Genomic DNA, 15,004 nt, shown 5'->3' on the forward strand with positions numbered 1-15,004 from the left:
GGGGGGGGGAGGGGGAAGCTTACATCTTCTCTGATGCAGCAGAAGCCAAAACTGTAAGTACTTATTTTATGAATGCATATGTATTCATAGATATGACTTTTAAATGAAGCAGTACATACTATCAGTCATTGACATTCCCACATATAGATTCGGGCTTCTATCTGAATTACTCAGGTCAGACAAAAAACTATCAAACTTTATCACTAGCTATAAATCAGTCTCCCTTTTTTTCCCCATTGTGTTTAAAGGGTAACAACGAAATTACTCCAAAACAACATTACCAAATTTTAAACATATAGGAACACTTCTCAGTAAAATGAAACACAGCATGATATACTGTTGTTCAACTGCAGATTGTGATTTAATTAGCCAGAGGACTGGAGAACTACAAGAAACACATGGTATGCAGATGATTCAGCAGGCATACTTCTTTCTTTGAAATTAATCCATAGGAATCCAATTCCATTCTTCCTCCTCCACCTTTTATTCCCTTTTTCTTTTATCTCCTCCACTTTTTATTCCCTTATTCTTTTACCTTTATTAACTAAAGCACTACTTTGCTGTCCTGAGGATACAAACCATAATTGAGGTTCCAAGCCACTCTAACTATCCACTGCTTTTGGGAAAGGAAGGGTGAAACTGAAAAAAGTGTAGGTACACCCAAAGGCACCCACAGTGAATGCTAATAATGAACTTTTGCTTTTTATTCTCCTCCCCCACAGTAGTCATTTCAAATAAACAAAGTATTAGTCTTCTCATTCTGTCCCATACTGCCACACAGCTCCTCTGCATGCTGTGAAACAAAACGCCTTGCTAAATATTTTCAGGATAATCCACTGTGGGATAACTTTTTAATACACTTTAGGTCATTTACCCTTCAAAGAGAAACATAATCTGCTTTCAAATTATGCTGTTCCAAATAAGAAGATAACAGGCTCAGTCCTCATCTCTGGCTGCTCTTGCTATGTCTCAGCAGCACACAGCAGCCACCAGAAGCTGCCAGGCAGGAGCAATGGAGGATCTCCTACGGGTACCATTCAGTGGAACCAGGCCAACACAGCTGGTTCTCTACCACATGTCCCCACTCCACTGCACAAGAGGGGTGCCAGGGGACAGGGCACATGCAGGGCTCAAGTAGATGGCAGTTGCAGCAGCTGCTATGAGATGAAATAAACTCAAGAACGAGACCATTGCCTGCAAGGCAGTCAATAGTAAACCAGGCTGTTGCACAGCTCCAGAATTTGCCCTGTGCAAATGACACCCCTGGAGAGTAGCAGGGAAGGATGTGTGAAGCCAGTCTGTGCCAGGCTGGACCTTGGAAAAGCACATTTAGGCTATGAAGCTGTGCCATTCTAGCATCTGATAAAAATCTTCAGAGGAGGTATCTGAAGTGTGAAAGCATCCCACTAGAAGAATGAAACAACCTCGTTAACCCTATGGACACCTACATAGAAAAATCAAACTCACTGGGTCCTCTACTAGTACCAATAGGGGTAACACCATAAACCATAGAGATTTTCCCCTACTCCAGGCAGGAAAAAATACTGGGACAAAGGCAAAAAGCAATATGGAATTTGTTCATCTTCTGCAACACAAAAAAATTGAGGTAACGGCATGTTACAGACACTTGACTGCCAGAAAAAAAGGAGGGTGACTGGTAACTGCTACATATCTCTGAAAGGAGTGGTTACTTTCTCATGACTGACTACAAAAATGGGAACAAATAAGCTAAATTTCTTGTTCCTGTATGAAAAATATGATTAAAACTTACCTAAACCCAGAAGGAGAGATTGGTCTACAAATAAACTATACAACACTCTCCTCCCTCACACATACTCTGTCACTCAACTAGATGTCAACTAAGACACTTGCCTCAGTAATCCATTTTTACTGCACAGAGTGCAGTTACTATGGCAGGTATACACTGGTTTGACTAACAGATGTTCAGGCTGGTATAGGAATGTGTTCACTCTATGTTGTCCTGGGGTGAGATACCTCCTACAGATTATTTGGCACTACATTTTTGCTTTTATAACAAGAGCATGACTCTTAGGGAAAAATGTTAATAGACTCTTGCTACTTCACTGGCTGTTAGAGAGCAGAATTCACGTTGATGCCACGGACAGAGACCTTAACGAATAAGTTAATGAAGTCAAATATGACAGCAGAACATAAGAGGCATTAGGACACATGAAAGACTGTAGTACAGAAAGCAGAGCACAGCTCAAGCATTCAGCCTTCACTATGAGTTGGATTGTCACAGTGTGTACTACTAAGCATATGCTCATTATAGTACATGATAGGAAATAAGAGTCTTGTCTCCTCCACCCTTCCCCTGCTTGCAATGTGGAGAATGGGGGAAACTAGTGACTTCACACTACTCTCCTCTAAGCAAACATCAAGAAAGAAGCTGAAAGTATTAAGACTCTCAGACTTTCTTTTCATTAGCTAGAAGAGACCCCAGATGAAGCAATGCTGCTGAAGGTATGGAATCGCAATGAAGACCCTGGCCTGATGCTTCTCAGAACAGCGTCACAAGTGCTGCCTCTCTCTCCACTCCCTGTTACTGCAAGCTATCCATAAGCCTACAAATTAGCCATAAATTGACAATTTACACTTTTCAACTAAGTCTTCCTGGTAGTACATACCAAGCTCAGTACACCGCTGCCACCAGATACTTGCAGATGATCTTTCTAGGCAAAACATTGTTCCCAAACTCAGGTTTTTCAACTCAATAACATTATTTGCAGAATGCAGCTGAGAGCTTACGTTAATGAAACAAAAATCACATTTAAATACTGCATGTACTACAAGTGCTGATAGAGAGCATTTTTTAAAGGAGTAAGCACAATACATGTACAGTGTTTCTTAGTGCATTCGACTTGCAAATTCAACCAGAAATCAATAACAACGGATTGCAAGTTTGCAATTTATGTTTTTAACAGATTCCCTGGCATATTCAGTTTAGCATGGATGCTGATCACGTAAGTTTTTGTTTGTCTGTAGCACATTTTGTAGCTATAGTATTTAAAAATTAATAAACTAAAAGTCATTTTCAATATATGAACCTCAAACAGAATGAGTAAACAAATATTGATGCAGTGAATCTCAAAAAGCTACAATTTCTTTGGATTACTAATGTATTATATCACAGTTTCCCACTTAACAATTCTCAACAGTAAGCATAGAACTGGGTAAAGGGTACCAGTAGAACCAGCCTTTCTGGTGTTACTACAGAGGCAATTCCATACAAGCAAAAAGCACAAATACACCCATCCGTGTTTCTATGTGTGTGCTTTTCTAGCTCAATATAACTGCATACATTCTACCACATTCTTTGTAACATGAATTTTATCTTTAACTGTTTGCTTTTTTGGGGAAGGCAGGAGTGGGATATTTGTAACGAAGACCAAAAATGAGTATCACCACATCACTACCAGATCAGCATTCTAGGGCACAAAGATTAAATGTTAGAAGTCTGCATCAGACCAGGCTTCAGAAATCTGGCAGGTGCTTCCTACGTTAGCTACTATCTGTTTATCAGATACACATGTGGCCTCCCAGTGGCAAGTGACAGGCTAACAAAAGTTACTTTTCAGGCATTAGTGGACTTACAAAGTAGAGCTCAACTCTGGACTAAATTCAGGTTGCCGAGGAAGAAAACTTAATTTTAACTGAGGACTAATTCTATTTTTGATAGCTAAATCATTCTGCTGTAACAAATCTGCTCACCCACAAGAAATTATCTGGTGTATAATTGCTTCAATACTGATTAATAAATAATAACTGATGGAGAGACTTTGCTGACAGCTAATAACCAGCAGCTGAAGAAAGGGCCTTAGGCAGAGCCTCAGGCCTTTAACCCAAGTAGTCATTAACTGACAGAAAATCCCTGGTCTTGAGATCATTACTGCTATTACATAAAAATATTAATACATTTTTCAAGTATAGAATAATTTTCTAAAGTGAGAACAGTGTTATTTTAGAGAAAGAACTGATTATTTTGTTTTTTTCAGGTAACTAACATATAACAGAACCTACCAGGAAAAGGGTTATTCTGAACAGTTGTTCAACCTGATTTTTTTTTTAGACTATTAATGCAAGTCAGTTCAAAGTCTCCTCAGACTGATCACCTCACTGCAGATGAAGGACTGCCCAGCCCAGCTCTCCAGCATCTCATGGACTGTCAAAAGCATTACACAACCACCTTGTCTTAAGGACAAGTACAATACCACAGATCCATGGTGCTGGACCTAAACTAACATGTGCTGCTGGACATGCACTGACTCTGACCTATGTCTGCTTATGTCAGTCTGTCCACTAGCCTTTTCTGGGCAAAACTTATTTTTCAGTTACGCAGAAACAAGCGACAAGAACTGCACATATCCCATTTAGCCATATTATTTCAGTACCTCCTCATCAGCCAGGATAAGACTTAACTGTACTATAAAGTATTGAATTAGGATCTCAGTAATTAGAGATCACAAGCTCCTGGTTACATGTTAGATAAAGTAATAGCACAACAACAGCAGTGCAATAAGGTGGGTCTTATTGTGGTATGGCTCTTCTCATAAGATCTTTCTCAGTCTCAAGGTCTTTCTCTGTATCTTGACAAATTACTCAGCACTGACGACTTGACAGTAACATTCACTATAACTAAAACCAATGCATGCCCAGCTGTAGAGCTCTCTTTAAAATCTAACACTCATGGATTCAGACCAGTCAGTGGAGGTTCTAACCCGAGCAGCTGACCACAGTTGTGGTCAGGCCCACACACTGCCAGTCCTACAACATACACTGCAACTATTCTGGAACAGGAGCAGGAGTAGCAAAACTAAAACCACACAAGATTCTTCTTCAGCACTGCCTACCATCACTATTCCTTCTCCCACTCACCACCAGATAGCCACTTCCTTTCACTGCTGCTCACTCCCATCTGTTCTGGCACTGCCCGCACTTGCTCTTCTAACCCCTGCACCCACAATTCCACCTGACTTCACTCCCTTCCACGCACTTTCACTTTTTTGTTTTTAGCAGATACTCCCCCTGACAAGAGTCAGACAATTTAAAGCTGCCAGTTGGTACGTTATTTCCATACCTATCTCCACACGCCGTTCACAGCAAAAAAGAATGCTAGATTAATCTCCCTGAAACATCTCTTTCCAGCAATGCATTCATCTCCACTGCTCAGTTCTGCTTTAACTGTGAGCACTCATTCTTTCTACTAACAGAAAGGAAAAGAATTAGCAGAAAAAAAGGGAATTAAAATAACCTATGAGACAGGATATAGTGAGTTTCTATGTCCATCTGACAAAAGGAACGATGAAAATCAGGGTTTGGTGAATAGAAATACAGTTAAACATGAAGTAGAGTAAAAATAAATTCTGACAGGGGAAAAATAAAGTAACGATAATAGGAAAAAGGCTGCTGGATTGAAGGGACAGATAAAGACAACAATGAAAGAAAGAGACACAGACATTGTATGACAGACTTTACAGTCCAGCCAGCAATATTTTCGTTTTAAGAATTACTGACAAAGAACATATGCAAGAGGTATGATTAAGAAACACAACATATGAGTAGAAGCAAGTAAATGTATGAAAGTGAGTTTCCTGGTTTCTTGTACTGTGCAAAGGTGACTGTACACAGATCCTGTGATTTTCACCAACCACAGCTGGCACAGCTGCAGTGGGTCTAGAACCATACAAAGATCAGCAAAGCCTGCTCCTGAGGGCATCCCTCCTCCCTCAGTACAGCACTACCTCAGGCAGCACTCTGGTAGAACTATACTGCTCCCTAGTCTGCAGCAACATAGATGACCACACTACAGTCCTTTCCACAGGAATCAAGTGATTTGAATCACAGACTGCAATCCCAGATTAATCTGAACATAGTATGTATCTGTAATGCATATAACAAGTCAATTCCACTTTTAAATTTCTTGTTCTGAAAGGGATTCTGATTAGAAACAAATGGACTAAAGAGCTATGCTAATGATTCACATCCACTGATCTGTGCTTCCAGAAAAGTACTGCTTGTCTTAATTCTCCTTTCCAAATTAACTTTAGTGTATGAAATATAGAACATCTTCACATCTGCAAGAATTATATAGGATAGCCTGGTTGCACCAAACATGGCCTTGGGCCAGCGCTATGCTAGTGTCTGCAGTAGGGAGCCACACCAGCTCACTTTTGGATGAGGGTGACAGAGCACCGGAGCAGGCTGCCCAGACAAGTTGTGGAGATCCCTTCTCTGGAGTCTTTCAAGACCTGTCTGGATGCCTTTCTGAGTGATCTGCCCTAGTTTTTGTTCCTGCTCTGGCAGGGGAGTTGGACCTGATGATCTTCAGAGGTCCCTTCCAACCCCTGATATTCTGTGATTCTGTGATACATCAAAATTACTATTTTGATTGCCTAGCTATGCTTTCGAAAAGTCAGTTTCTATTTATAAAACTCAAATTGTATTTGAATCTTACACTTCAGTTAAAATTAATTTTGAGGTCAACGTCATTCTTTGAGAAAAATTGAACAGCTAACACTTAACCAATTTTGAGGAACAAACCTCCTTAGATTTCAATGTTTTATTTCTTTTAGGAGTTTATCTACCCTTGACTACAGTAATTTACTAAAATTGGTCAGCTGAAAGAAAGGTGAGATTGTAATCATTAGCATGTTGTCAAAATCTGAAAGGATCATTCCCTGCCCCTTCCCCTCCACACACAAAAAAAAGCTTTGTGAAGGTTCAAGAATATGCCAAAAACAAAAGCAAAAGTAAATGCAAGCTCAAGTCTTTTAGACTTCTACTGTATGTCGACAAAACAATATAATATTAATTAATTAATTAAGATTCCACAATGCAAATGACTGCCCATCAAAATGCTTCAATAAGGGAGTTTGGTTAATTTTCCTGAATATTCATTTTTAGAAACAAATACTTTTAACATCCATTTAAGTTCATGGCCATGGATACGGAAGCAACTACATTTTAGTGAAAAATAGGCTTCAGAGGAAACCAAAAAGCTTAGAATTGTATGTGCCACATTTTCAGGTAATTTCATATTCACCCAGCAGTGTCCATGAACTCCCAGTATTGCAATATGAAAGACTCAGAAAGATGGATTACCTCAGCAATTCATCTGAATAAACATAGCTTTAAAGTGTTTGCCCTGAGTTCATACCTTAAAAGATACTCTTTTAACAAAACAGAACAACAATGAAAAATGATCCAATCACAAATGGACTGAAAAAAATAGCAAAATACATTCAATCAATAACTCAGTGTAAATTATTTTGGTCTTCCTGGGCATTAACATACGTCTGTGATAGAGGTAGTACCAAAACAAGAGCTAAAACTCCACACTTACCGAACAACTTCATGAAATAAGATACTATTTCAACCTATGTAGGCTTTTAGTCTTCAAGTCCTTGTAAGGATTATTCACTGATTTGCATAATTGTTGGCAAAGTTCAGTACAATGGTACTGTCATGCCAGTGGAGTATACATATATGTATATCCTACTGAACCAACAGACTTAAGTGTAACTATCAGGCCCTACTAATCACAAATTCCTAACAAATTAATACTTGGATGTTCTCTTTGGATTCCTGTTAAACCTAAAGTCTTGAGAATAGTTTTGTCAAATATGAGAACAGCAGGGAGTTATCAATTCTTGTCTATAGGTTATGAGTGTGCCTCTGTCTTCAAGGTATAAAAATATATTCAACCACCAAAAGCCTGCAGGATACGAGCTCTAAAATACACAAGAAAATAGGCTAAAGAGAAAGTAAGTTTCATCTTTCAAACAAATGGTCCTGAGGTCCATCCCCCATGTCTCATGTATTTGCTTACACTGATGTTGGAAGCTGGACTGTTTGCATCTGTTTTTTCTGATGAGTCTAGGACATTTCAAAATGAGGTAACAGCATAGTATCAGGTAGGAAAAACTTGCAAGCATTACACTGTATTAGAGCACAAAGAACACGAGACCTACCCACTAGACTACGTACCTTAAACTTCCATCTCGTTAAAGGAGCACTTCCAGTAACCAGTGTTTTCTAAAGCTAAAAAACACTAGGCTATTCTTAGCTTAAGACTAAATCCTTCAGCAGGTGGAGAACATTAAAATGAAAAACTTCAGCTCCTGCCTGGATGTAAGTCTGTTTTGGTACTGGTTGATAGGGAGTAAGAAATGGCCTGATATCTCACCCTGTTCTACTAGGCCAGTGAACACTCCTATTTATCAGGGAGTGCAGTGATAAGACGAGGGGCAGTGGTTCTACACTAAAAGTGGGTAGATTTAGATTAGACATTAGGAAGAAATTCTTTACTGTGAGGGTGTTGAGAAACCAGAACAGCCTACTCAGAGAAGTAACTCAATCTAGTGGAAGGTGTCCCTGCCCATGGCAGCAGGGTTGGAACTTTTCAACCCAAACCACTCTATGATTCTATGACTATTACAACAGACAGAGGCAACCCATTCCTCATCCTAAGAGCAATCCCTCTAGCACATGTAATGTACCTGTTGGTAGAAACACTAAGAACCAGCCACACACTTCTCGTTCCTGACTTCTTTGCCTTGGCAAAAAATAAAAAAATAAAAAGCAACACACAACCTCACAATCCCAAAGCCTTTCAGCCATCACAGGTAACCACTAGGACTGAAAGCATGGCCTCAGCAGCTCCTACTTACACTCATAGCTTAAGGCACCCCAGAGGGCCACTTCCTAGACATGGTTCCTCCTCCCTTTTTGTGAGGCCAGAGGGTAGTGTCATAGTCTGCTGGCCATGGTATTAAAAGGCTGTAAGGGAGTGAAAGGTCCCCAGTGTCCTATCCAGCTGTTACAGTGACAAAAACAAGGCTTATTTTCTGATCACTTCAGTATGGCCTAAATGAAGGATGCCAATGCAGAAGGTTTGTCTTCCATCAGTACAGACTTGAATCTGTACTAGGGTTGAAAACTCACCACATTTATTTTTTTTTCAGGTCACTTTTCAGCCAGATCACAGGGCTGTACAGAGCTGAAGGCTAGCATAAGGAAGGCAAAGAATACTTCTGGCTCAGAAAAGGCAGAATCAGCTCCCTCCACAGCAGCTCAATGCTTAGGCTAGCAAAAGTGGTTATGGAGACATTTCCTGACCTGATCAGCAATGGAATGGAGGCCTGTAGTCCTTCCTCATGCTCCCAGGCTACAGCACAAAGTCACAGAGCATTTGCAGAAGTACAAGGTAAACACCCCTTTGCACAGGCACACAGCTTCAACTGCCACCTAGCCCTCTGCTTCCAGAACTAGCTCTGGTTTGTTATTCACAGCAACTAAGAAGGAAGGGTTTCTCTGTATGTTCACCTGAAAAATCAAGATGACAGTGTGCTGTGAAATATTCCATTAAGCTGACAGCATTTCTCATTTATATTTTGGCTTGGTTTACAGTTCTGAGGTTGATACTTGTAAACAAAAACAAAACTGACATAAATAAAGGATTTTCTTTCTTTTTTCATGGCATAAGTCCTGGAATCGTGCCATATTTGGAAACAACAGCTCCAGAACACTAGTGCTTTCATCAACCTGGATCTCCACAGGAAGCTGGTAGGTTGTGAAGTCCTGCTCCTGAGCAAGAGACCTAAGACAGAAATTACTTTATCAGCCTCCTGAGCTAGCACACAGCACACCAAGGGATATGTCAGTACTGAAGTAAGAAGATTGAAAAACCTGCCAGTATTTCCGGTTTCTTCTAATAAATAGTCCCATGAACACTGGTATTAAAAAGGCTACAGAAAAATTAAGAGAAAACTTCCCAAGAAAATCAAAGTGAAGTGAAACGGCATATTTAAAGGCTTAAAATTTACATCAGACAACTACACATGCTAAGCTAACCAGTTACAAAAAGTATCAGACAAAGAAAAAATGTTAGACAAACTTTTAAAAAAGGTCTCAAACAATCCAGACTATCATTTTCAATAAGCTGGCAAATTTTAGGAATGCTAACAAAGAAAATACTTTAAGTATATGATGTTATGATCCCTTACAAAAAGTGAGGGTTTTCAAAATGAAGGGTATCTGATACAACAATAGAAGTACTTACAACTACTCCACTCTTGGTGACAGTTTCCCGGTATGTAAAATTGCACACTGCCCACGCTAGGTAATACGTGGACATGAGAGGAGTCTGTGAAAAGTGATCTGTAACCCATCCATCTTCTTCAAAAACAGAAGTTTCAACTGGCATGTTGGACAAAGATAAGTAAGTTGCTTGATGCTTGATGCTGATTTTGAAAGTGGCCTTGTAGATGGGCTCATCAAAGCAGGGAAAAGCTTTTCTGGCATGAGTAGGAGAAAACTGCGTAACACCAAGAAACCTAGAAAAAAGAAAAAAAAAAAAACAAAGCAATTACTAACTGCACAGTACTTCATTCATGGACGTATCAAATAAGACATTGCTTGACTACTGCAATTTAAGGGGAACGGGGGAAACAAACTGTACTAAGTACAGAGCATTTGAACACTGCTTTATCACTTCCTTACTACTTCTACTGCAATGCAATTGATAAAAAGTAATGGTCTACAAATTGCCTACAAATGTGCAGACACTGCACTGACATTAAATAAATAATCCTTCACCTTGTATCAAACGTCAGGGTCTAGCAGTTTTGGTCATCACTACGTGTGAAAAGGTAAGCCAATATTAGTTACATGATGTAAAGCAAGCACAATCCTCAGTTCAAACCAGGATTTAATAGCCTTTGGAGAGTTAGCTCTACCCTAAGACACTGGCAGGGCACTTTGTCTTTCCTTGGACATAAGAACTTAACAGTTACATAGTGCACTCAAGAGGGGCAGTGTTTTCCACTGCTTATTTCTTAAGTACTGGTTGCATGTAGGTCTGAGACACACGTCTACACAGCCCTGCTGTGACTGTGCAAGTCCAAAAAAACATCTGTGAACTTTGCAGAATTACAAATTATTAAACAAGCAGAGAGAAGTTCACCATCCTTCTACAAGTGCTTTGCTTTTCTGGTGTATTTTATAGAGGACAAATCTATGTTCTCAGTTAATAGGTCAAATTATAAAAAGATCTCTGAAGGAGAAAAATGTCTTTATTACACCTCTGTACAGAATGGGAACACTTCAATTTGACATAAAATCTGTAACTGTTTTCTTTGGAACTAAAGAGAGTTTAAACCAGATAGAGAATAGGAACCTTCCTGAGCAAACTTAGATTTACACATTTGGAGAAAACCCACATGCAATGATATCTCTGCAGAAACAAGAAGCTACCCTCTAAAAGCTGAATTATGGATTTAAATAGAAATCTTTTCTGGAGGCATGTAGGACAAGAAAATTACTCTGAGCAAAACATAACTGTAAAGGTAGCACAAACGTAGACTTTTTGAGTGGTATTGAATCATGTCTTGCTTTCCAAAGTTCCATCAGTGGAAATAATCATGCAATTTTAGATAACAGGTAAGTATTTATCACAATTTTAGAGGTTGACTAATTATCTGTTATTTCTCTGGGGGAAGCAGATGGGTGGACAGATTCAATATAATGAAAATAGTGGCACCTACTATTAATCAGTCTATAAGCATTATTCTGCAGTACAATAAATACTCTTTAGTGCAGAGGGAACTCTTGCTATAGTGCATCCACACCTGATGGAACTAGATACACGCTTTCATGGAAATTATCACATTTTTCCAATCAGTCTAATCTTTTTAAAACTTGAAAAAATTTCCCACCAGTGAAGCAGTTGCTGTCTCAAATATAAAGCCATATTTGGCTAGCCATTGTTGAAGGAAATCAGTACATTTTAATTTTTTTATCTCATTATAAAACATGGTAAAAAGTTGGTGACAGGTAGTCCAGTGTTAGTCCAATGAAATTCCATATTATCCATGGATCTGCACTAGCACAACAAACCCAACCAGCCAATTAAACGAAGCAAAACAACTTAATTTATATGCAAATAATTTAACGTGGACCTGATTCTGCATTCTAGGCACACTCCAAATAGCTACAGACATAACAGAAGCTTCAAGTGAGCATGGAAAAGTGTACTGGTCTGTTATTAATAAAGCAAGAAAGATGAACTTTTCTCTGCAATTAACAATTTTAATGAGCTCAGAAAAACATGTAAACGCATACTTAGGGAATACCATATATATTCTGACACTCTCTAAATAAGGAAGCTTTTTCTTTTTCCTTTCACGTCTTGGAGATCCTACTAGCAGTCTTTTAATACTTGTTATGTTTTAGGCCACTGAAACAATTCCTTCATCAAACTAATGGAACATGGTAAACTCTACATCCACTGTATTCTCATGGACAGATATATTCCCATACACATAACTGGGAAAACACTGGGCAGTCAATATTTCATACTAAAAATACACCAACTACCAATAACAGTGATATTTATCACATGTGCATTACTATCAAACATCGATTTGTTTGTTGTGCCATAAAGCAAAACAAACAAGAAGTTAAAAACTGCTTCCCAAAGACTAAACCCTCACACCCATTTTAAAAATAAAAACAAAAACACTACGTAGTTTATCTATTTCTCTCTTGGTGAGGAGGCAAAAACAAGCAAAACTTCTCCAGTGAAGAGCAGGCTGAGGATTTCAGCCATCTCTCTACATACCTCTCTGGGCACTGACATTTTTATCTTCAATTCCCCAAAAATATCACCATAAAAAGTTGTACTTCTGGGAATGACAGCCTTGCAGCCTGTCTCCTCAGCATACCCATGGCAGTAATTTGTAGGTGTTTTAATTCCACTTCATCTATTAAAGGAAGACATGTTTCCTCAACAACCTATCTATTTTGACATCTTAGTTGCTATAAGATAGAAGAATATGTCTGTTTGTTTTGTCTGCATGATGTAAGATTTTTTTTCCTTTTCATCTGTGCCAAAGTTTTATGCTCATTTGAATTATACCTGCATGTTCCTACAGTAGCTCTGTATTAAATGTCTGCTGATTACTGCCAGTAAATTCTGGCACATAATGCAAGGTTTGTAGCCTATCACTTGCATTTTACATTTCAATTAAATCAGCAAATATTTCAGTAAGAAAATAAATACTTTTATGCAGCTATCAACATTTCAGGTTATGACTTTCATCTGTGAAGAGACCACAGAAAATGAACTAACTTTACCAAAATAAATAAATAAATAAATAAATAAATGATTATAAAGTGAAGGCATTCATATGTTTGTTTAGACCCTTTTATAGCAATCGTTATTCCAACGATGTTGCTGTATTTTAATCAAATATAAAGATGTCAAAAAGCTACAGTCCTGCTGGGAACATCAAGGTCTCACAGAGCATCAGAGAAGCTTGTCTATCATAGTAGAAGCCATCCATGTTTAAGGACTACAAATTATTATATGCATTACATAAAAAAATGGGTTATTAATCAAAATGCAAATTGCTACACTGCAAGAGCATGCTCTAAACAAAGAAGTTCCCTGGTTTAAAATGTGTATTGTTTACTTTATACTACAGTGAGTCGTTAAGCCTGTGATAGTTGAAAAGGAAAAAAGAGTACTTTTATTAAACACCTGAGACTATAACCACATACTGATTATAGTTTTAAAAACAGCATTTTACAGTACAAGACATAAAAGAGCTGATTTAAAAAAAAAAAATACCACTGACTTCAACATAACAATGCTACCTTACACAAGGTAAGGATCTCACCCGATTACTATATTCAAGTGCACTAAAAACAAAGCAACTTGTACCTGTAAAGTTACACAAAGAGTACTGGGAAACAAATTTTACTCACACATTATCACCTTTCACTCCATGTCTTAAACTAGCTTGATGATTCAGAGAGTGAATAGGCCTTTTTTTTAATGCTGGTTGGGTATTTTTAATCTTAACTGGGGCATCAGTATTGAAGTATAATACAGTAACTTTGGAGAAATGTCACTGCAACACCTGTTTGACAGTTCAATTATTCCTATACAAAGTCTAACTACACAGGAATAACAACTGCTTAAATAATTTCTTGGGTTTGTAAAGTGAATTATACCCCCTGCTGTCAGCAGTATTTTGTCTTCTGATTTGCCCATTTCCATACAGGTCTGCACAAACTCCCAATTACCTCAGTCACTCACTCCTCATACTAAAAGACATTTTTATCTGCATTTTTTCCTACCACCATGCTTTTCCAAATTTCCATTTTATTTCACTGTGATGACAAACTGCACAAACTTAGTTTCAATCCTGCTTGCAGATTTTGCAGGCTGTTTAAAATTGCAAGTAATCGCAGTAACAAACATCTGCTTTAACGCAGGGGCTACTGATTTAACTGAGTTGGTGAGTGCTCTTTTTCTGTCCGACTTACTTCCTTTTCTGCCCAACTCGTCCAGCTGTTAAACTCTTTGCAGTCCGAAACAGTAGAATTCAGGGAGAACAACTTAAAAAAAAAACTAATTATAAAATACCGGACAATGACAGAACTATCAAGAACTATCTTTTCAATGTTAAAGTCTGACTGTGGCTAAAAGAGAAAACTACTTAAGAAAACAATAAATACATAAAATCCCTCTGTAGCTGCCTGAACGGGGCCTCCACAGTGACCCTGCCCATCGTGACAAGGGCCTCGACAAGGTCCCAGGGGCTGCAAGAGTAAATACAGATACTTTTTCTACATCAAACAGTGGCCCTGACCAGGTTTGCCCCGTCACTGGGTGTAAATCTGCAGCCACCCAGCTGCAGCAGGTGGCGTAAAGGTATTCACGTTAAGTGAAATCACACCCCACCACCTCTGTCTTCAAAGAATGAAATGCGAACAAAAAACAGCAAAGTTTCGCCCCTCCCTAAGCGCTGCTGCTTTATAACCCGGCAAGGCTCTGGCACACGGGGACACACGGCAGCCGGACACATGGGGAAAGTTCACTAAACGGACCGGGAGTCTCCGCTCCGGGACTGTCCCGAGAGGGAGAGAGCGGGAGTCGTACTTAAGTCCTTGAACACGTACCCGTGACCACCGTGCA

The 15,004-nt window shown here is 38.9% G+C and overlaps 1 protein-coding gene across 1 annotated transcript in view; it reads right to left on the reverse strand.

The window, feature by feature from the left end:
- TRHDE (thyrotropin-releasing hormone degrading enzyme) overlaps window positions 1-10,351 on the reverse strand; it is a 205,995-nt gene extending 195,644 nt beyond the window's left edge. Inside the window, exon 1 of the mRNA XM_010003071.1 lies at window positions 10,082-10,351. Within this exon, the coding sequence (XP_010001373.1) occupies window positions 10,082-10,225 (144 nt within the window). The 5' untranslated portion in view covers window positions 10,226-10,351. The remainder of the gene's footprint in view (window positions 1-10,081) is intronic.
- Between the last annotated feature and the right edge of the window lie 4,653 nt (window positions 10,352-15,004).

The sequence above is a fragment of the Chaetura pelagica genome, unplaced genomic scaffold, assembly GCF_000747805.2.
Source record: "Chaetura pelagica isolate M959 unplaced genomic scaffold, ChaPel_1.0 scaffold288, whole genome shotgun sequence".
Lineage (NCBI taxonomy): Eukaryota > Metazoa > Chordata > Aves > Apodiformes > Apodidae > Chaetura > Chaetura pelagica.